Raw genomic sequence first — 23,882 nt, 5'->3', positions numbered from 1 at the left:
GTTTCAGAGAGTGGGGAAAAATGACTGCATTTCTGTATCCTTGTGACAATTATTGCCTATTAGTATTGGTGATTTGATGATAATTATCATATCTTGCATTTTTCACTTGGTGTATATTTCAAAAATTGATGACCTGTTTAATTTTAGGTTTGCATCCTGGTCTTCTGGACTCTCTTTCCAGTCAAAGGGGAAACATTGTGGATTCCAGTCCATCTTTAATCTACAGGTCATGTGTAGCCAATGCTGACTACCACCCTTCTGAGAACATGCCCCACACAGTCCTGCCTGCTGTGAGTGATCTTTTGAAGTTGAAGTGGAATCCTTTCGCATAGTGGTTAGCACATTCGCCTAGCAAGCGAGAGGATCTGGGTTCGATTCCCAGGCAAAGCGAAACGTTGGGAAAGCTTTCTTACTCCACACACCTCTGTTTACCTAGCAGTATGATTGGTGGATCGCTTTTCCGTGGTAATAGTCCCTTAAAAAAATTTTGATCACTCAATCCACAAGGTTTTGTGGGACACTGCTGTGCGCAATTGGCTGCCGTGTTTCGCCCATAAAATATACAGTTAATTCACTTTACAGTATATTCTGCGAAAGGCTTTGAGTCGTCTCGAAGGCATAATAAGGCACTATATCAAATGCAAGGATTATTATTATGTTAGTCCTGTCCTTCATAGAATGGGGATTAAATCTGGGATGCTCAACAACAACAACAGCTTGCTTTTATATAGCACCATTCACACAAGATAGCATCTCAGAGCACTGCTAAGGATCTGTGTGGCTTGGTTTTATATTAGTGATGCGTTTACCAACTGAGCTAACCAGTGATACTACTAGTCATTGTTCTGGTTGATACCAATGGTTGGGAAAGCATGTTATTGTGTGACAAATTCTGTCTAGAGAGCAGAGTTTGTCAGTGTGCAAACAACCAGGGCCTGAAAAGACCATTGTCTTAAAGCTTAAGATCGTGCAACATTTTGGAATATTCTTAAATTCACTCTTAATAGATTATTAATAATAATCCTTGCATTTGATGTAGCACCTTTTCCTTTGGGAGGACATCTAAAAACACTTCAAATGATTTACTGTAATGTGCGGTGGCTGTGCGTTTTGTAGAAAACTGCTTTTCTACTGTTCCAACTGTAGAAAAATAGCTTCCAAATTGTGTCTAAATATATGAAATTTCAAAACTCTGCATACCTTAAATTCTAGATTACTAGTCTTAAAACCATGAGTGAATTCAGCCCTCTGACCTTTATTCTTTGTCACTGTCATTCGATCTAATCCATGCAGTAACACTTGTGAAACACAGGTGGCTGACCTATTACAGGTTTATCTTGTAATATTTTTGAAATGTTTCTATACTCAGAGGGCTGAGAGATGCAATCTCTAAATGGCTGGCCTTACCCTCCTGAGATTTGGATTGAAATCCAGCCCAGATACTGATGGTGTTCTCTCTGACAATTAAATTAAATTAAATCAGGTTGGCGAGTTGTGAGTGAATCCCTTTAGACCTGACTGATGTGCATGATTAAACCCAAAGCCTGCAATTCCACCCAGTCTTAGCTCGTAGAACCATTTTGTCTTAAAATTGAAGATTGCAACAGAATTATGGAAAATTGATCATAACCAGGGCTCAGGTGCCACTGATTCAGATTGAGTTGAATAATGGGCGGGAATAGTCTTGACTCCTACGCTGATGTGAAAGGTCATCAAAGAGGATTAGCAAAGAATTTTCTATATATCCAGATTTCACATTTTCTGCTGTCACACCATGCAATACATTTGTCTATGATTAATTTGAGATGATTTAATTCAGTGTTTATAAAATGTTAGGAGACTTGTTGTTCTGTCCCTTTCCATTTTTCTCTACTGTTCATCACCCCTAGCCCATCGGATGGGCAGTCATTTGATGCCAGACCACTTGTCAGTGCTGTGGAAAGTGCATGAGAGTGGCTTGGGATGAGTCTACTTATTGTTGTCTTACTAGAGCTGGACCATTTACTCACTGTATTGGGAACCCTCGTCCTATCTCTCAATTGCAAGGTGCATTGGAGCACTGGTGTGCTAGGCCCACAGGGTCTTCATCAATATTCGATGAAGAAAGCCCTTGGCCACCTTACAGAATAATAAGGTGAACGTACAGATGGTTTCCTTTGATGAAACTTGTTTCTAACATTGAACATGCTTTGATATTGCAGTTTTGTTCCTTGTTGTATTGTTTTATCAGTTGCCTCTCTCTGTTGGAGATGTGGTCCGAGTCACCGGGTTCCCAGATAGCCATGGATTGTACCACGCTGAAGTGAATGCGGTATTGGGGCTGGTTCCAGCCAGCTTTCTGGATGAGGCAGATGATGTCCATCGTGCACACACACCTCAGAGCAAGTCTACTCTGAATGCACAGCTGAGTAGCCCAGAAAGGATCCTAGCGTTCTACCAACAGCTTCAGCAGGGACATAGCAGTAACTACCAGGTAAACTACACCATAACTAAAATCTGCTCAAACTATTGCATGTGAAATCGGCTTACTTTGATTAAAAAATAATAAACATATCACTTTTGTTTTAAAAAGTTGAAAAATGTAATGTTTCATAACAAATTCAATGTGACAATTAATTATATGTTGAACAATCCTTTTCTTCCATCTGTCTAAGGACATCTAAGGAGTGTCGGCAGATGTAACTCCCCCACCCCCCCACCCCAACAATGGAGGTTCTGGGAGCTGGATTTTAGGGATTCGAGTGCTACATTTGCAATATTTGTGAAACACATGGAATCATACGTTAAAGAAACAAGCCATTCTACCCAACTAGTCTGTGCCTGGATTTATATTCCCCACTCCCCTCAATCACTCCTGTTCCCCAAATCTATTCCTTTCTCCCTCATGTATACATCAAATTTTCTCTTAAATACATCACTGCTTTTCACAATCTTGGATTTCTGCTTAATGCCCCCAACTACTGTTCCCAACTCAGAGGCAGTCTTTGAGTATGGAATCCCAAGAAGCTGCACTAAACCACTGCAATCAAAAACAACTACCAGCTGTTGAAATCTTTGGGACAACCATTGTAAAGAATCAGGAGGCGTTTCACACCCTGGGCCGTCTTTAAACATTTTGAAATTGCAGTATTCCCCTAAACGCTCCATTCCTTGCTGAAGAAACGTCATTACAATGTTTTAAAATAGGATCACTTTCCATATTCTCAAATGGCCTCGCTGAAATGTCAGACCCAACTGAATAAATGGATGATTCTAATATTATAGACAATTATAGTCAATATGGACATCATTACATTGTCTCTAGATACATAATAATCTAGCTGTCTATCAGATGGATGTTACAAAAGATTCCAGATCTTTACTTGAAAAGAGAAAGGTGTTTTCTTCTGGTGTCATGGCCAACAATTCCCCAAATAAAATTGGTCACTCATTCCATGTCTCTTTGTGGGATATCGCTGTGTTCAAATTGACTGCTGATTTCATCTACATTTACATTTACAGTCACTAAACTTTTCAATAAATTCTGTGAAGTGCTTTGAGATGTCCTCCCAACGTGAAAGGTTGATATCAAATGCTAGGATTATTTATTACTTACCTATAATGCTTATTTATTTTATCTAACACCTTGTTAAAGAGCTTTTGGAAACTTTCTTTTTAGTTGCCTTAAGAAAAATGGGGTAATACTTGTGACTTTTTTTAACCACTCGCTGGTGTTAAGCAACAAAATTGGTGGAGTCCTGTAGCTGAGTGGTTGGAGCACTTGCCTCGGTTGTTAGTCAATTGGGGGATCGCTTTTCCGGGGGTAATAATTCGTTCAAACAAATATAATAATAATAAATTGGTCACTCAATCCACAACTGTTTGTGGAACACTGCTGTACGCAATTGGCTGCCACGTTTCGCCCACAAAATATGCACTCAATTCACTTTACAATACATTCTGTGAAGCGCTTTGAGACGTCTCGAAGACATGATAAGGTCCTATATCAAATGCAAGGATTATTAAAATGCTTAAAAAGATTGCAAACTTCACCCAATTCATTCTTCTCTCTACAGGTAACCCCTTCTGTGACCACTGGGTCATTCTCAGCAATGGATCCCAGTTCAGTGTCTATTTCCTCACCAAATCAAGAACATGTGCAGCGCCCTTTGGTATCAAGGCTACACAATGAACTGGAATGTTCAATTAGTGAGACTCGCTGGCAAACTGCAGGAGAGAAGCAGGAGCAACACCACTCACTCCAGTCTGCTGACCCTGCTCAGTGTTGCTCAGGAGACTGTGGTGCGGATGACCCAAAAAGCACACAGGGATCCGGGGGAAATACTAGTGAGACATGCCAACTAATAGCAGCAGGATGCAATCTATCAGATATGTTGACACTAAATCTCAGAGAAGACCATGAACGGTGGACAGCAGCAACTGCTATGCAGGGAGTAAGAGGACCAACAATGGCACAAGGTAAATTAACAATTCCAATGATATTTGTCAGATATAATTGTAAACAAAGATGGTGATTTCTTTCTTCTAAATGTCTTTTTTCTCAACGCAGTAACTTGATAATCACAATTACAATGATTAACTTTCAAAACAACAGCTTTTTGTCTGTGCTCTCTTATTTTAATATTGTCCTACACTATGTGACACAATTACATCTGTTAAAGCTTTAGTCAGTTTGTCCCTGGTCAGTTAGATAAAATAATGAAACATTTTGATAGCACGTAATCATGTTGTCAAAACATATCACGATTCAATATTCGACAATTGAAGTCCTGAGCCAAAAGTCTGGTTCATTTGGTAGCACTCTTGTCTCTGAGGCAGAAAGTTGTGGGTTCACACCAGATCTTTGAAACTGAAATATTCTTTGATACTTCAGCAACAAATCCCTGCATTGTCTGAAGTGTCTTTCTTCAGAAAAGAAGTTAAACCGAGGTCCTGTCTGCCTGTTTAGGTGGAGGTTAAAGATCTCATGGCAGTATTCAAAAAGCGAAGAGAGTTTCTCCACTGTGGTGCCTGAGCCAACAATCCCCCAATTACAAATGGTCATTCACTTTATGGCTATTTGTGGGACACTGCTGTGTGTGAATTGGCTGCCGCATTCACCTACAAAAAATACGTTCACTACATTTTACAGTAAATCGTGTGAAGCTCTTTAGACTTCCAATGTGAAAGGCGCTATATCAAATGTAAGGATCATTATTTTTATATTATTGCTTTAAATGGTATCTTAATGCAGGTGCTAGAGCTGAAATACCTCAGTTGTCAGTAAAATAATTTGAGAGAACTTTAGCATGAGATACTAGGACAGGTGATGGTCAGAGACAGTACGTTATCCTGCAACATACTCAGTAGCCAATAATCAGTGCATATAAAGATGTCAGAGAGGAAGTGCAGAAAGTAGCCACAAATCCCTCTATGCTGGTCCATTAATACATACCTGTTGAGGCCAGTATGCCCAGTTAAAAAGCAAAACCTCTCCAAACTTTTTTTTTGACGAAAGCGATTTTACAGTAACTTTGAACACATTTTAAAAGTAACATTTCTTGAGAGGATAAACACATAAATTATTTTGTACCTGAGGGCATTGCAAAAGAAAAAGCAGTCTGTCACTCATCATCATCATCATTTTGAGGGATGTAGAGCTGGAATGTCAGAAAAAATTGTCCTTAGGTTGAACTGATTGAAAAGTAGTGGTCTATCCAACGGTGGCCAGCCTTTTTAATCAAATATTTTTTTCTTCATTTCTTTGCAAACTCGCAACACAATATCAGACTGTTTCTAGATGTGCCAATTGGCTTAGTTGGTAGCACTTTCACTTCTGGCTCCAAAGGTTGTGGGTTCAAGCCCCACATGGGGACATTGAGTTCATGGTCTAGGCTGATATTCCAGTGCTGGAGGAGCATTACAATGTTAGAGGAGATGTTCTTCAGATGAAATCTCAGTATACTTGAGATCCTAGCCATCTGTTTCGGTGATTGTTAAAAATCCCATGATACTATTCAAAAAGAGAAGTTTTTCCCAGTGTCCTGGTCAACAATCCTTCAGATGGTCATTCACTTAATAATTATCTGTGGCACATTGTTGTGGGCAAATTGGCTGCTGCCATAACATACCAAAACACAATTTACAGCAATTCCCTGTGAAGTGCTTTGAAATGTTACAAAGTTAAGCACTATATTTCTACCCTTGGTGATGTCCTGTACTATGGGCCTTGGCCCTTCATCTAGGTTCTCCCTGGCTATATAAAAAAGATGTCTTTAATTGTCATATGTAACGGTTGCTCAGTAACCTGGCAGTGTAATCATCCCCATCTCAGAAAGTAAATGCTTTCAAATCAATGTCGAGTGAAAACTAATTTTCAGGGAGACGGAGGTTTGGGATTATCTGATAAAACAGATGTTCCAGCACAGCTCAGAGCAAAATAGTTTTAATACTTACCAGCACTTATCAAATCCAGCAGAACTTTCATCAAAGTGTTAGCAAGTTGATATTATGTGCATAAAGGTGAAGAACATGAGCACAATAGTCACTTGTTATTAAAGAGTAATTTTTAATTGAGCACTCATTTATATTAATAAGTAAATTGAGGAAAGAAACTCAGAAATCTTCAAATAAAGAACATCATTTAATCTCTTATTCATCAGATCTTGGGGTGTATGGCTAAAGGGATACAGCTTACATCTATGGGTCTTTATGGTATATGTCTTTTCTGGGCCTGTGCAATCCGATCTCTGCCATTTTAATAATAATAATCCTTGCATTTGATATAGCGCTTTTCACGTTGGGAGGACGTCCCAAAGCGCTTCACAGAACACACCGTAAAGTGAATTGACTGTATATTTGTGGGCGAACGCGGCAGCCAATTGCGCACAGCAATGTCCCACAAACAGTCGTAGATTGAAAATGACCAATTTATTATTGTTTTTGGTTTTTTGGAGGGATTATTATTAGGCTCTGTGTGGAGTAAGGAAACTTGCCCAAGGTTTCGCCCTCTGCCTGGAATTAAACTCCGGTCTCTCACTTGCAAAGCGAGTGCTCTAACCGCTGAGCTACAGGACTCCCAGTTAATCTTTTCAGTTTGGGGTTAACTTCTATTTAGGTCACAAAAATGTTAGAGCGTCATGATAATTGTCTAATACTTTTCAGCATTGACTATCAGATAGACCACATTGATTTCCTGAGCAAATGTCCTCTTTCTACATGTTGTTAAAACCGTGATCATTTTATCCACCCATCAATGAATCTCTTAATTCTGACACGGACTAACCCAAAATGCTGTTTCTTAAACTGTAAGATTTGTGGTTATAAATAAATGCTGTAGCCTTAAGCAAATCTTCAATTCCAGTCTGTGATCAAAATTGGCTTAAAGTAATGAATACTTAAGGGTGGCCGATAAAATATAGTGGCAGGCGGAATAAAATGAGCTGGTAATGCATTGTCGTGGATTCTGGGTTTAATACGATCAGTAATCCTTGTGTAACGGTATGCTACAACAGGCCAGGGCAAGAAACATTTAGTAATAGACCCTCACTTTTTTTTCACTGGGCTCCTTACAAAAGTAGGGCAAAGGGCTTACTTTAGATAAGTGTGGGTTGGTCACCTCACATAACAAATCCCATAAACATAGTTGCTTAATGCAAACCAAACTCCTGTTTGTCTCCAGAGACAAACAATTCAGAGCTATTTCCCTGACATCTGCAAGATAAATGAGCACAGGGACATTTCTGTCCTTTTGAATGCTTTTTGCCTTATTTATAATTTACATTAATTATTGTGTTCCTTTCTCCAGAGCCCCCTGCACCAGTTGTCTCAGTCCGGATTATAAAACCAGTCGGCCAGAGCAACCTGGTGGTTAACTGGGAGAAGCCTGGTACGGATGAAAAGGGATCCAGCAATCATACGTCTGTCCAAGGCTATAGGGTATGTTATAGACTGGTGACTAACAGTTTGCGACCAACTGAACATGGAATTTTTTAGCTTTAATGTAAACAATAATCTGTTTCATAGTATTATCTAACATATACTCATTTACAAAAAAAGAGACATTAATAATAATCCTTAAATTCGATATAGCGCCTTATCATGTTGTTCAGACAGGTTGATAAGGGGTTAGCAGGTTGGAGAGGTAGAAGGGGGCAAGAAAGTGAGTGTCTTGAAGGTGAGGACAGGAATTTTGAACTTGATCCTCTGAGTGATGGGGAGCCAGTGGAGTCAGGCGAGGTGGGGGTGATGGGGTCACACCTCTGGGTAAACCTCTAGATAAACCTCCAGAAGATAGATTAGATAGTGATACCAGTACAAATATTAAGATCTTAGATGTTTCTGTAAATTTCTATTGTATTCTCTGGAAGATCTGATAAAGGTACTGCACCAAATGCAAGGATTATCTTTTTTACTCAATTTATTTTACTTGTTAGATATTCATTGATGGCGAATTTCACAAGTCGGTGATGGGATCAGATTGCACAAAGGTAAGGAATTAAAGTACATAACACTCTTTGAGAAAATATTCTCTTTTGATTAGACTCAAAGTTTAATTTCGTAGATTCTCCCCAAAACATCTTTAGTTTATAAGAGGTTAGAATGTTGTCCATTCTTTGTAATTCTATTAAATGATGAGAAAATTGTTTTTGAAAGTCCTGTCTTTTGGAATCTTAACCCCTGTGTTAAAATATTCAATGATACAGCATATGGCTCAGTAAATCTGTAAGTTCTAGTTGCCTGAGCAGCAGTCATTAAAATTTCAGGGGAAGGTTGGGTTGTTAAAAATAAGAGCATTTGCATGTGTAGGCGGCATATATATCTCGAATTCTCAGTCTGTTTTGGAAACTCTTAAGCATGGTGATGGATTTCTGCAAAAATATAAACAATTGGAAAAAATCAGAGTAAATTCCTAGAAGTAGAGCAAAAAGGGAACATTTCAAAAGCAACCTTGATATAAAATAGAAATGCAACTATAATAAAAGGGTTTTATATAAAATAAGCATTAGACGCTATCAAATGTAAGGATTATTTACAACAACAACTTGCACTTATATAGCACCCTCCATGCAGGGTAGCATCTCAGAGCGCTTAACAATGGCGGAGCCTGACTCCGAGCCGAGGGGTGGGAGTGGGGGAGATGGCAGTAAGCACAGTCGAACAGGAAAGCCTTCAGGTGGGCCTTGAAAAAGGGGAGGGGGGGGGCAAGGCAGAGGGATTGAGGGAAAATGTTCCAGAGTTTTGGAGAGTAGTGGCTGAAAGCATGACCTCAATGGTGGGGCTGATGCGAGGGACGAGAAGGAGGCCGGAGCCAGTCGAGCGGAGGTGCCGGGTGGTGGAGTGAGGAGAGGTAGGGAGGTGCCAGGGGTGAAGGGATTTGAACACAAGTATGAGGATCTTGAAGTCGATCCATTCGGTGATGGGGAGCAGTGTGGAGCCTGGCCAGAACTGGTGAGATGTGGATACGGAGTTTGGTCAGGAATCAGTATGTGGGCGGCAGAGTTTTGAATGATCTGGATCTTGTAAATAATGGAGCTGGGGAGACCGATGAGAAGTGCATTGGAGTAATCCAAGCAGGAGTGGACAATCGCATGCACGAGGGCTTCGCCTGCATTTGGGGTAAGGTACGGTCGGAGGCGGGCAATGTGGCGGAGGTGGAAGAAAGGGTTGCTGGTCAGGGACCAGATGTGGGGGAGGAAGGACAGTTGGGGGTCGAACTGGACTCCTAGATTTATTACCTGAGCTTTGTCATTCATTTTTATTCTGTTTGATACAATGTTGACAACAACAGTGTTCATTGTCAGCCTGGCTCACTCTCATCTCTGGGTCAAAATGTTGTTGGTTCGAGCCCCACAACGAGTCTTGAACTCATAGTGTGGGTTAATGCTCCAGTACAGTGCTGGGAGAGCTCTGCAGTGTTAGATCTGTCATCTCTTGGATGAGACCCTAAACCACAGTGAATGTTAAAGATGAATGTTAAAGATTCTGTAATCTTTAAAAAGAAAATAGTTTCTCCCTGTGTTATAGCCAATAATCCTCCAGATTAATTTATCATATGCTTCATGGCTGTTTAGGCAAAATGATTGCTGCATTTCCCTACAAAAAGAATCACTAAACTTGGCAATGATTATCTGTGACACGCTTGCAGATATTTCAGACACTATAATAATGAAAGTACTTTTGTTCTTTATTACTGATTTTTAATAATATATTATCTAATACATCAGGCCGCATCAGGCAGATTGATACAGAGAGCTTGGTAAAGTATGCACATGGACTGATGACTGATCAAAGTTCAATACAGATAACTGCAAGGCACTACAGATAGGAATTAAAAATGTGTACTCCATGTATGGGATAGAACTTGCCAAGGGGGAAGCTGAAAGAGATATAGGGGTATTAATTGATTCATCGCTCACCATGTCAAAACAGTGTGAGACAGCAATAAATGAGGCAAACAGAATGCTGCACTACATTGCTAAATCAGTTGAGTTCAGATCCCCAAATGTCGTACTCAAGCTGTATAGTGCTGTGGTCAGGCCACATCTTGTGTAGTGCCTGTAGTTCTGGTGGCTCGACATAAGGGAGCCGCCAAGGCCCTGGAATCAGTGTAGAGAGCAATGAAGATGATCCCCAGTGTCCTGCAGAAAATATAAGCATTATAACAAACAAAGTATAGTTCTGCTTCTTGCTAAAGAGTATCCAAGCTCCGGTAGCTGTGATTAATTTATTAATGCTGTGATCTTGTAAGCTACAAGATGAGTTTCCTGCATCTCCCATAGGGATGTGATTAAACTTCTTTTCATATATCCCTTTGTTAGGTTAGCACGCAAATTTAATTAGAGACTAGGGCTCAATAAGCTTGATGTCTTTGAAGCAAGTGAGCAGGGTAAAAGGCAAATTAATTCCTGCCTTGAATATTTACAGAAGATTTTACTAAAGTGTAGCTAAACCACGATGATGGTCTTCATTGGGTTAAAATACAGAATGTGATGTGACAATTGTCACTTTTAAGATTGAGTTTAACTGGAATTCCCTGAACTGCTGTGCTCCACCTTGGTGGCAGGTTCAAAGGTGCTATTCTCTCAAAGAAGGACTACAGCACCAGCAAAGGGAATTCAGAAGCAAACGCTCCCAAAAAAGCACGGGCAGTGTTTCCCCCCAGGGCACTGGGACATCAACAGGAGCCTGTACAGTAATTATCACTGCACATGCCGACCTTTTCACCTTGTGCATTTCATGTTATTATTCACTTCATTTTAATCATTGAAGAGGTTTGATGATCTGTAATAGTTTAATGTGACGGGTAAGATTCCTTTCTGTTTTGGATGTTTGATCTGTGGTTCTGACCATGTGGATATATTGTCGAGCTCTGAACATCAAACCACACAGTCAGGTTTTCATTTTTTTCCAGGGTAAATTGTTACAGGATATCGATCACGTCTTGCCATGACATCTCCTTTTATGGGAAAATGACATGCATTTGGGTTTGCCAATTACTTTCCCAACCCCATCTGCATTATCTTTTCATTTGAGTAATGAAATCAGTGTCAAGGGACCCAGCCATTTAATCTTGACAAGTGAATGCTGAATCACTGCTGCAGATACAGACCAGATTGGTTGATGGACGGTCAAGGATTTGTGTTGCCTTAGCACCAAGGTCATCAATCCTGGCAAGAAAAATACAGCCCAGTGCTCCCTCAATGATGCTTCGATATGTTTTGAAGCAATCCAATCCACGCGTGAAGGGGTACAATAAAAATGTAAGTTATTGTTTATTCCATATTCTGTTTCATCCATCAATTCTGTGATCTGTTTTCTTCCATGTGTTAATAACAGACTGTGCTGGAAGATCTTGACCTGACTGTACCATTTCAAGTCAGTGTTCAGACAGTCGGAACCAATGGTCTGGTGTCTGGGAAGGTTACTGTCCTCTTTCAGAACTGCCAACCACAAAAGAAGGCTTTGTCTGAACTGTCCTGTCTTTCACCAGCCAGTCACCCCAGTGACTGCTCTGAGAAATTTCAGGTATGTATCTTTTGCAGCCTGTGCTTGGCTTTCTATTGAAACATTTGCTTCTTCATTAAAAATGCCTGAGGGAGCTAGTTAAGTGAATTATTTAATACGACCAGCTGGTTGCTAAAGGAATAAAGGGACAATGTTGGTGGTAAGTTATCTCACCCGCCATTTTACCAGATGTGTGCAATGTGACAAAAGAAAGAAGAAACTTATTGCTGTGATGTGGGCTGGTATCAGGCCCAACCATGTGCTGGAATGTGAGTGGGGGTGGGGTGCAGGGCTTACACATTCAACCAGTCTTTAGTCATTGGCCTCTTTAACTGCATTGATCAACAATGTGATAATTACCACCAATGTTAATCAACCCTCGACAGGTTGCAATTTTCACTTTTATATTTCAAAAGGCTTTTTATGCTTCAAATACACAAGAATGTTTGTATCATCTTTACAGAAACCATGCTTGGAGCAAGGATTTCTCCTACTCAGCTCCTGTTAACCCTACAAGGCAAATCCCTAAATGGATAGGGTGGTCCTATCTGAACAAGCAGTGGGAAACTTGCCAGAGTGCTCTCAATGACATGATTTTAACAAAAACAACAAAACTACATTTGTATAGCGCCTTTCACATCGGGAGGATGTCCCAAGGTGCTGGACAATCAGTGTTTCGGACCCGAGCTGGGGGTCGGGATCAGGGAGGGTGGAGGGCAGGGGGGGGAAGGAGGGTAACCGAAAACACACAGTTGAAGAGAAGGGTCTTGAGATGGATCTTGAAGGAGGCAAGGGAGGGGGCAAGGTGGAGGGACTGCAGGATGAAGTTTTAGAAGGTGGGGACAGAGTGGCAGAAGGCCCGCCCGCCAATGGTGGGGCGGGTGATGCGGGGGACATGAAGCAGGCTGGAGCCCACCGAGTGGAGGTTGGTAGGGGGTTACATGTCCTCCTGACATGAAAAGTGCAATACAAATGTAATTTTGTTGCTGTTGTATGTCGAATGAAATGGCATATCTATTATGAGTAAGAAGCTTGCGGGTTCAAGTCCCGCATTGGAACTTTGAAATCATGGTCTAGGCTTACATTTCAGAGCATTGCTGAGTGAGTGTTATATTGCTGATGAGACAAAAGACATTAAAGTGGATGATAAAGATTTTATGACACTATTCAAAATGAGAAGAGAGTTTCTTCCAGTGCCCTAGCCACTAATCCCCTAAATAAAATTGGTTATTCACTTCAAGAATATTTATGAGACATTGCTGTCTGCAAATTGGTTCCTGCATTTGTCTATAAAATACACTATACTACACTTTACTGTATAAATAATCATAATAATAATAATCGTTGCATTTGGTGTCCCAATGCGTTTCATGATATTTATTGTGAAGTGTATAACTGTATATTTGTAGGTGAATGCTGCAGCCGGTTGCCCACAACAATGGCCTGCAAACATTCATGAAAAAAATGGCCAATTTTATATGGGGGACTGTTGGCCAGAACACTGGGAGAAACTTCCTTCTCTTTTCGAATAGGAGCTTTAACATCCACCTGAACAGGCAAACTGGGCCTCAGTTTAACATCTCATCTGAAGATCAGCATCTCCGACAATGCAATACACCCTCAGCACTGCATTGTGTTGAGTGTCATCTTAGCATCCTAGACTATGTGAGTTCATGTCGCGATGTGGGGTTTGAACCCACAACCTTCTGACTCAGAGGCGAGAGTGCTACCAACTAAGTCCAGCTGACACACTGTTGTGTCCTGTGAAGTGCCTTGAGGCATCCTTCCAACATGAAAGCTGCTTTACCAAATCAAGGATTATAATTACTTTATTTCCTTTTTTCAATTTAGGAAATCAAATCATCTCAGGATTGCTCCTTCTTGTCGACACGTAATCCTAAAGCAAGAATGGTAAGTCAACCTAAATTAGTTACTAGGATTTATAGAGCATCTCTAAGGGAGTTTCTCCTGGTGTGCTTGTCACTAAAATAAGTAGGCATTCACCTCAGGTCTGAGAACTTTGCTGTGAGTAAAATGGCTACAGAATTATTCACAAAAAACGTCACTGTATATACTAGTAATTACTGTTAAGAGCTTGAAGACCTTTACCCATCATAGGACTATAAGTGCTCTTTGTGTGAAAGCTGCCATATAAATGTAAGTTGTTTTGATAGGGGCTTTACAAGTTCTTTTTGTTTTATAGAATTTTTGTAACTGCAACAGTGCCATGTTTCAAGCACACGCTCTATTACTTGTTCAGATATAAAAAGATGTGATTTATTACTGATCAGAGCTACAAAAACAGCAACAAAAACTTTCATTTGCATAGTGCCCTTTGCACAGGGTAATGTCTCGAAGCACTTGACAAGAACAGGTTGGACACCAGGTGATGGAGAGGGGAAGGGGAGGTGTCCCAGCCTTAGCCATTGTTTTAAAATTTACATTCAAGATTGGGCAGAATTTTAGAACATTTTTATATACAGCCTTAATCTGAAAGCTGATTTTCCACAGTCATTAGATGGAGGCTTCAGGTGTCAGTTACAGAACCTAAGCATTCTTTACTCTGGTACAAGATGTAGACAGTGTAAATAGGGAGAGTTTTAAAGTTTGCTGGGATATATTGTAAACCCCAGTGCACCTAACCTGATTATTAAGAGTATAAAGTTTGGAAATATTGTTTACATGTGCAATAGTGCAAGACATAACAGTGGGAGCTTAGCTGGATGCAAGTTTGTTATTTCCACAGAGACCAGGTGGGACATGATTTGCAGTGGCAGAATTTGGGCCAGCACACTCTTGCAATATGGTGTATTATAGGGAGAAATCTGTTTCAAATTGTTAATACTGTTGAGAAGATTGAGAGGTAATATGATTGCTGTTTTTAAGATTCTAATGGGTCTAGACAATGTAGATCATGACTGGCTGTTTCAACTAGGCCAGAATAGTAAAACCAGAGGACACAACTTGCGATTGCAGGGGTGTAAATTCCTGTGGAACAGGCTCCCTAGGGAGACAACAAAAGCTTCACTTATATAGTGCCCTCCACGCAGGGTAGCATCTCAGAGCGCTTAACAGTGGTGGAGCCTGACTCTGAGCCGGGGAGGGGGGAGATGACCGTAAGCACGGTCGAAAAGGAAGGTTTTCAGGGGGGACTTGAAAAAGGGGAGAGGACTTGAAAAAGGAGAGGGGGCAATGCAGAGGGATTGAGGGCAAGTGTTCCAGTGTTTTGGGGCTTAGTGGCTGAATGTGTGACTTCTGTTGGAGGTCGCGAAGGACAAGCAGGAGGCCGGTGCCAGTCGAGCGGGGGTGCTTTGTGGTGGATTGGGCAGTGAGGAAGTCAGAGAGGTAGGCAGGTGCCAGGGAGTGAAAGGATTTGAACACGAGAGTGAGGATCTTGAAGTCCATCGGTTTGGTGATGGGGAGCCAGTGGAGACTGGCCAGAACTGGTGAGATCGGGGTACAGAGTTTGGTCCAGGTAAGTATGCGGGTAGCAGAATTCTGAATGAGCTGGATTTTTTGAATAGTGGAGCTGGGAAGACCGGCAAGGAGTGCGTTTGGGTAATCCAGGTGGATGGTGACAAATGCTTGCACAAGGGTTTCTGCTGCATTTGGGGTAAGGTACGGTCGTAGGTGAGCAATGTGGCAGAGGTGGATGAAGGCGGTCTGGTCAGGGACCGGATGTGGGGAAGGGGTTGAAGCAGGAAGTTACATAGTTTTCTTTTAGGAAATAACATTATGGGATGTAGTACATAGGTCGTTCGGGACATACAACCACCAGGAAGGTGGAAGGTGAATTAGAATAATAATAATTATTGCATTCGATATAGCGCTTTCCACATCTTCTAGACGTCTCAAAGCACTTTGCAGAATAGACTGTAAAGTGAATTGACTATATTTGTGGGCGAAATGCGGCAGCCAATTGCGCACAACAGTGTCCCACAAACAGTCATGGATTGAAGTGACCAATTTATTATTGTTTATTTTTTCTTGAGGGATTATTATCAGGCACATGGAGTAAGGAAACTTGCCAAGGTTTCACCCTGTGGAAATCGAACCCAGGTCTCTTGCGTGCAAAGCAAGCGCTCTAACCACTGAGCTACGGGACTCTTATGCTCTTATGTTGCTAACCATTACAACTCTTGGAAATGGTGCACCTAATTGCCAAAAACTCTTTGCAAATCAACTTAATAAGTTCCACTATACCCACCTTTTGACACTCTGTATTTTACCAGAATCATTTTATTTTGTTGAGAAATTTCATGAGTGTTGATCGAGGTTCATCAGACTGAAACCTATTAAGTCTCTACACCTTAATAGTGCTTTTCAAAGAACCAGCACAGATGCGATGGGCCAAATGGCCTTCTTCTGTGCTATAAATTTATATGGTTCCATGGTCCTCTTCAGCACAACTAACATAATGGGACTGAAAAAGTGCATTGTGACAGTGGGTTCTTACAATGTGGAAAGCCTCACCATAAATGACTGTTGAAGAAAAACAGTTTGTGGAACAGGGATAAGCCATTCAGCCTCTCGAGACTGTCCCACCATTCTATAAGATTATGGCTGATTTGTAACTCAACTTCAATTACCCGCCCCATATCCCTTGATACCGTGACCTAAAAAGAAATCTATTCACCTCAGTCTTGGGGAAGAGAGTTCCAGATCTCTACTACCCTTTGCATGAACACATGCTTTCTGATTCCACTCCTTAAATGGCCAAGCTCTTATTTTAAGATTATGGCCCCTTGTACGATTGTAATTATGTCCCCTTGTAAGATTATGCCCCCTTTTAAAGGTTACAAGGAAATAGAGGGGCGAGGGGTGAACAAGGATGAGAGCAAATCGCTCCAGTTAGGAAGTCAGCTAGCAACTGCATTGACACATCTGCCTGAGTGGCTCCTTTCTGTGCTGTAAACTGACCTGCTGTAGATGTCCTGCATTTGTGTTTTTATTCCTTTTTATGCTGGTGTTTGTGGCCGAGCTATCTCCCTTGGGGAAAGTCATGTGATTTTTGCCACGGTGATCCATATTGATAATTGAAGAGTTAATCTTTTTTAACCTGAACAAGCGAGGATGATTGACAGTCACACTCGGTTGATATTTGGGGTGTTTTGGGAGCAAGGATTCAGCCGTATCTTCATACTGCTCTTTGAAACTTAGAAATAAATGGTCTTTAAAACAAAGTTGATTCATTCACATGAACAGAGCAGGTAAATAAATTACTTTTTGTTTCTGAAAATGGTTCCAACAGACGGAGTTTCATGGTTCATTGTAACCTTCAAGTAATATCTTTCACTACCTGCAGTACAGATTGACACAGAGCACTGAGTTTTGTGCTGATGTAAAATGTAATGTAATTTGTTGTTGCTGCTGATGTCCTCGGATTGTTCTACTGCCACACTTTCAAACATAAAGCAGACTGTGCAACACAGTGGAGAGCAACAACAACGACTTGCACTTATGTAGCTAACGCCTTCCACTCAGGGGTAGGGTCTCAGAGCAGACTGTGCAACTTGCCAATGCGGCTTAATTTAAAATGGTATAAAAATGAAATTAGTTTGTCCACAAGAACAGAAACAAAAGTGGTGAAAATTGTGATGTTGAAATGAGCAACGTTATGATATTTATCAAACTGAATGGTCTCTGGGTGTTAGACAGAGACCTCGACCTGCTCTTCCCCTCCCCCATTCCTATAATACGTTCTTCTTAATGGCCATACTTGACAGGCTGATCGCACTGTGCATTACACTTCCAACTCATTGAGCTGCAGGATACTGGCTTTACTTCCTATTTCTTAATTAGTTATAATAACCTACCCAAGGGGTTTCAGCCTCTTACTGAACATCGACTAACCTGAGGAATGGAGGCTGCGTATCACAGAGCTTGACTCAGCTGATCAGCCTCGTTATTAATTCAGGCTGAGTTGCTGAATATATATATATATATCAAACTGACATCTATTAATGTTGAAGGAGAACTGTAGAATAAGAGGCATGTCCTAGAAATAGTTGCCCTAGATAAGTGTTTGGCTGTTCCTTGTCTATATTGCCTGCTTCTTAGATTACCATTGTTTTCTTTTTTTATCTAAAATAAATGTGTCCAATTATTTTTCTAATTCCCTTCCCACTTGTAAATGCCTTTCTGATGCCGGTCTGACCTGCTTTGGTGCATTTCCACAGGTCATGGTTGCCCTCCTGCGCTCCGCCCAAGTGACTGGTGTTCACAGGTGAGCCACGCCAGTGAGTGTCAGCAGGCCACTCAACTGTACAGGGCTTCACAGCAGAGAGTGACCTCTCTCACCTCTACTACACAAAACACACAACTAGTAGAGGGTTCTGAAGAGGGACCAGTAGTAGGACCCCCTCCCTCACTCCCCTGGGAAGGTTGGGGCTGATTTTACCTCCTATTGCAGCACTGGCTGAGACCTGCAATCTCAGCACCTACTGGCATTCAAACCAGCAAGCTCCTAGAACACAAACTGCAACTCTATCCACTGCTCTGTCGTGCCTTCTCCTCACACTTTCAAATAATTCAATGAATGGTGCTGCTTCGTGGAGCCCTGACTTTGACCGCCTGTTCGAAGTATATGTTTTTGCTTTCAGCCCAGTGGGCACATGAAGGAATCCACATTATGTGTGTAAACAAACAGTTAGAAGACAGCAAATAGCAATGCAATTATTGCCGTATCTAGAAAGGTTGAATCCAAAGCTTTGAGGTGGAACCTTGTGAATAAGACAATTGCAATAGCGAGGTCTAAATCACAAAAGGAACCCTAACTAGTGAGTCCAAGATGTGTCAAGGCCGATCTGTTGTAACTCAGCTCAGATTCCTATTATAGATATTAAAGTAACATCTTCAACGGTTTTCAAGATCTGTTCAGGGTCTCTGAGCAAATCTTGAAAACCTTGAGGGAATTACTAAAGTCTTAAAATGCTCCAATATGTAAAATAATGCAACTGTTAATGACTTGTCTAGTGAGAGGCTAGGACACTTAACCTATGATTCATCTGCAATATGCCCTGCAAAGCACAAGTACTTTATATGCTTTTGGAAGCTATTGTATATTCCACTGTCAATGATGTACAAATGTAATAACCATATCCAGGTCTGGCTAGTGATCCAGAAAATATTCTAAAATACTCAACACCTCCACAACCATAACATCACATGATAATTAGTATTGATTCTGAGTATTTTGTTTCCGTTTATCTTTTCTAGTTCCTTGCAATTTATGACTATCACCCGTTGCAAGACAGTCCCAATATCCATCCTAGTCAGGAACTAGCCTTTAAAGAAGGGGACATTGTTTGGACATTTGGAAAGCAAAGGAGAGATGGTTTCTGTGAGGCCGAGGTAAGCAGTTGATCATGTTTTAAAAAGTCTGACCGCGTTATACTGCAGTTTCATATATATATCATGGAAACACTGAGATGCAGTAGCCTTCCTGCTTCTGGCACTGACTGGCCAGTTTCCTGTGGACAATGTGCTGCTCAGTGGAGTTCGGTGATGTCAGCAGTGATCTTATTATTTTATCTCAATGACATAAAAAGTGCTATATCAAGTACAAAGATTATTATAATTATGATTATTTTGATATCCCCAGAAGTGTTTCCCAGGGCCGCACTACAATACATTCTGACATTTTATAAACCGCAATTGCTGTGTTATAGTGGGGTTTTGGTCTGTAGGTTGAACAGCGCCGAATCAATAACACACCCAGCAAACCAAATTTCAACTGTTATATATCCTGACATGTCTAGTTGCTACATCAATTTGTTATATAGATAGGTCGTTAACATGATCAAATTTACTGATGTTAACCTGATAAGGATTAAGTTCCTCTCTTTGCTCTATTCCCCATAAAGCAATCTTCAGTGCTGGTTTATGTGTTTTCTTCAGGTTTATTAACTCCCAGGTGAGAAAGCTGAGTGCAGTTAACGAATATAAAGCAATATGAGTTTTTGATTTTCTTTGGACGATAAATTAAAAGTCATTTAAAAAAAGATTCAAAGCAAGTTGCAAGTGTTTAAAACAAATAATTCAACACCAGCAATGTGCTGTGATGAATATCATTTCTTTTCTCACAAGGGGTCCATGATCATGTCCCTGGGGGGGGGGGGGGGGAGAGGAAGGGAAGCAGGGTTTCCTTGTAGATGAACTAATTCATTACCGGTTGCAGACCAGTCATTGGGAGCAGGGACTCTTCCCATTAGCTCCTGTTAACCCTGCAGGCCAAAGCCCTCATGGCCAAAGCCACTTGGGTGGTCCTAGCTGGACAAGCAGCGGGAAGTTTGCCAGGTAGTGCTTTCAATGGCGAGCTATGCGGTTTTAGTTGGTTAGATTCCAGCAGTACCACACTAAACACTCTGGGGACCCCAAGCCTTGGTTCTTGCCAACCTGCACCTAACACTCTTTGCAATTAGGTAAGCAGGGTGAATTTCTCTGGGGAAACATTGTGTATTCCATTTCAGACACAGGAATTTCCATGTGCAGGCAGCATACACATGTGGAACTCTGACTGATGTACAAAGAGGCACTTTGTAAGAGATGCACCTGTTGTCTTGAGGCATTTTTCCATTTCAAGGTGTCAGTTATGCTGCTCAACCAGCTCTTTTTCAACTTCATTATGTCTGTAACAAACCTATAACCAATCCTAATGTTGAAATGATTACCAAGTGAATGTTATAGTTCCCACCCAAAAACATGTGCCTCTCCAGCAGAAATTACGTGAGTTAATTTGTTCAGTTTATTTCCAAAGTGATTAGCCCGTTGGCTATTTGAATTAACATTAGATTGCTAATTCTGACACTGCCTAAGCAGCAGGAGGATATTGATCGCAAAGATTTATCCAGTGTATATTATTAGCATATTTTCGGATGAGCAATCATAATTACCATGGCAACACTTACAGGACTGAGCTGTGACAAGTTGTTGCTGTGGAAATTCTGACAGCCAAATTTAAAAAACGGTCTACTTACAAGGCAAGGTATCAAAATCCATTTTCCTGTTATTCACTGTTCTATTTGAAAGCATCCTCTTTTAATAGTGGGAGAAAGATGGCCTCAAACAGATCTACACATTGTCTTATCAATAAGATGCAAATAGCAAGTTAATAATAATAATTCTTGCATTGGATATAGAACCTTATCACATGTTCGAGACGTCTCAAAGCACTTCACAGAAAATACTGTACAGTGAATTGACTGTATACTTTGTGGGCAAAACACGGCAGCCAATTGCACACAGCAGTGTCCCACAAACAGTTATGGATTGAGTGACCAATTTATTATTATTTTTTGAAGGAAGTTGCAGCAAAGTTTTGCTATGATAAATAGGGAGAAACTAGTTCCACCGGTCTTGAGTTGATCACTGTGGGGCATACATTTTAAGATCATTTTTGTTAAGTGCTTTAAGATGTCTCCCAATGTGAATGTCACAATATGAATATAATAAACTTTTTCATTCGCTAGTTAGTGGCTTTACTCTGAATACTTTGGTTAAAGCAGCTCTCCTGCTAATTGGCAGTTAAAAGCTGCCATCTCCGAGCCAGAAATAAAATGTCTTCATATGGCTTCATAGTCGTTAACTTCTGGAGCACTGTTGGTGTCTGACTCCTGCACATTCGGGTAATTTCTATTCAACACATTAGAAGCTGAAATTGCAAGTGAGAGCCTGCGTCTGTTTTGATGCAACCCTTTAAAAGAGTAAAGAAAAGGTTGTAGATGAAGCTGTAATTTCCTGTGCCAAGCACAGTGCATTTGCAATAGTTTAAATATGTTGGTGACAGATGTGTGCAGGAGTGGGAGGATAATAGTTTCATTCAGGGCCTGCACAATCTCCTTACCTCAGCAACCCAACCTTCATTTCAAATGCAAGCAAAGTACCTCATTATATAGATAGAAATTATTGTTGCTGTAAAGTACTATTAATCAGCGGTGAAATCAATTATCCATCTAACGTACTGGGAGATCTATTGGGAGTTTGCAATCAATAAAGATTAATAAGGATGGACAGTGGGGGAAACAAAATCGACCCAGGATCAAATAAGCAGGCCTATTTGGAGATTCGTTTTAAATGAGTGTTATGTTTTTTTTCATTCAGCTTTTCTGATGTTACTGGATGTTTTCCAGTTCTTTTATACAGTTTCTATTTGTACAGTTTGTCTTTTTTTGAAGTCTGTCTTTTTGTAAAGTCTTCGAGAGAGGGTTTGAGCCCAGCATGTTTTCCATCAGAGAATTGGCTGGCTATTTAATTGAAGATGGTGTAAAGCATTACCAGTGCAGTTTGACTCTCTTTATTATACTTATGGTACAAAGATGGCTTTGTTCATGCTTAGCATTGGCTGGAAACGTTTGGCTGGGAAATGCACTGAGCTCCAACATTGTAAAAGAACTGCTTCTGTTCCCCTCAGGCTACAGAACAGTAACACACACTGGGTGTCCTTTCCTATATCCAGTTGAGGTTGTAGTTTTAACCCATCTTAAACCTTCTTAATCCATGACACAACTGTGCTAATTTTCGTCAGTTAACATCTATTTATGTAATTAATTATATCATCCAAAATAATTTATGTGAGCTGGATTTTCTTCTGCAGCCTACCCTTTAGTGCTTTAGCTTACAGGGTTCATAGGAGCCAAGTGGCAAGAATCCCTAGGCCCAGTAAACCGCACTGCTTTTTCAAGTACTGCTGATGAACCAGGCTGGCTGGTTATCAGCACTGCCCAGAGAGCGCTGTAATGTGGATCCACCTGGATGACAGACCACCACAGAGGGTTGACTCGATTCCAACATTCTGTTGCCAACTGTGTCACTTTGGAGTCAGCTCAGCGCTAAGGAGATCCCGTTTAGCTCCCCGCACCGGCCAAGGAGCATAGTCATTTGTATTTGTTATAGGGTCTTATTTTGTCAAAACATCGCAAAGCACTTCACAGTTTTTTTATGTAAAGAGCAAAAGTTTAACATTATATGACTACTATTCCCAGTGATGTATAGAAAAAAAGTTACTGATACCTTTTACTTCCTGGTGTGATGAATAAATGTATTCCAATACTCCAATAGAGAGTTGGGAGAGCACTGCATTGTCAGAGGTGCTGTACTTCGGATGAGATATTAAACTGATATTAAAATTCTACCTGTTTAGGTGTTAAACATCCCATGGCACTATTAAAAAAAAGGTAGTTTCTCCTGATATCTTGGCCAACAATCCCCCCAAAATGGTCATTTACTTCATGGCTGTTTGTGGGACATTGTTGTGCACAAATTGGCTGCTGCATTTGCCTCCACAATGCACAGTCACTGCACTTTACTGTAAATCTTGTAAATTGCTTTGAGACATTTTGATGACATAAGGCACTGTATAAAAATACAAGCATTATTTTTATTAATAATTATATCTTTATTTGCAGGTCAATGGGAGGCGAGGTCTTGCACCAGTCAGCTTTCTTGAAGAAGTCAACATTGGATTGCCAAAAACATTAAAGCAAAAAGTGGTAAGTGTCTTTGTGATTTGTCAAATATCTTTTGTGTTTTATACAAGATCATGCGATTGTTTTGCTTTGTCCAATATTTACACCATGAAGAGCACCACTTTTGTTCGAGATGGAGAAAGTGTTTCACCCTAGGTTATATGGATGCTTTCCTGTAACTTAGACAATTTTTCTGCTGCACATCTGTAACAATATGCACGTGCTATTTTCCATTACAGATAGTGCAGTTAAGATTGCTCTGGTTTCTGGGGAGAGAGGGAACTAACCATTTCAGGACAATTAAGTATTCCTGCAAACACAATCCATTGTAGAGGAGCTCATAATACTCTCAAACCCTATTAGCAAATTTGGAAAAGAAGATTATTGCCTCAAATCCAAATTTATACTTTGATTTAAAGGTGCTGAGTAAAT

General features: G+C 40.6%; 1 protein-coding gene across 1 annotated transcript in view; it reads left to right on the top strand.

Annotated features, from left to right (window-relative positions):
* Window positions 1-23,882, top strand: part of LOC103181105 — a 41,560-nt gene that overhangs the window by 9,941 nt on the left and 7,737 nt on the right. The window contains exons 10-18 of the mRNA XM_007897339.2: window positions 148-290; window positions 2,231-2,473; window positions 4,056-4,458; window positions 7,787-7,917; window positions 8,415-8,468; window positions 11,818-12,006; window positions 13,837-13,896; window positions 19,204-19,338; window positions 23,391-23,474. Of these exons, the coding sequence (XP_007895530.2) occupies window positions 148-290; window positions 2,231-2,473; window positions 4,056-4,458; window positions 7,787-7,917; window positions 8,415-8,468; window positions 11,818-12,006; window positions 13,837-13,896; window positions 19,204-19,338; window positions 23,391-23,474 (1,442 nt within the window). The remainder of the gene's footprint in view (window positions 1-147; window positions 291-2,230; window positions 2,474-4,055; window positions 4,459-7,786; window positions 7,918-8,414; window positions 8,469-11,817; window positions 12,007-13,836; window positions 13,897-19,203; window positions 19,339-23,390; window positions 23,475-23,882) is intronic.

The sequence above is a fragment of the Callorhinchus milii genome, unplaced genomic scaffold, assembly GCF_018977255.1.
Source record: "Callorhinchus milii isolate IMCB2004 unplaced genomic scaffold, IMCB_Cmil_1.0 Scaffold1, whole genome shotgun sequence".
Lineage (NCBI taxonomy): Eukaryota > Metazoa > Chordata > Chondrichthyes > Chimaeriformes > Callorhinchidae > Callorhinchus > Callorhinchus milii.
The sequence above is the reverse complement of the archived record's forward strand: the minus strand, read 5'-3'. Positions and strand labels throughout refer to the sequence as shown.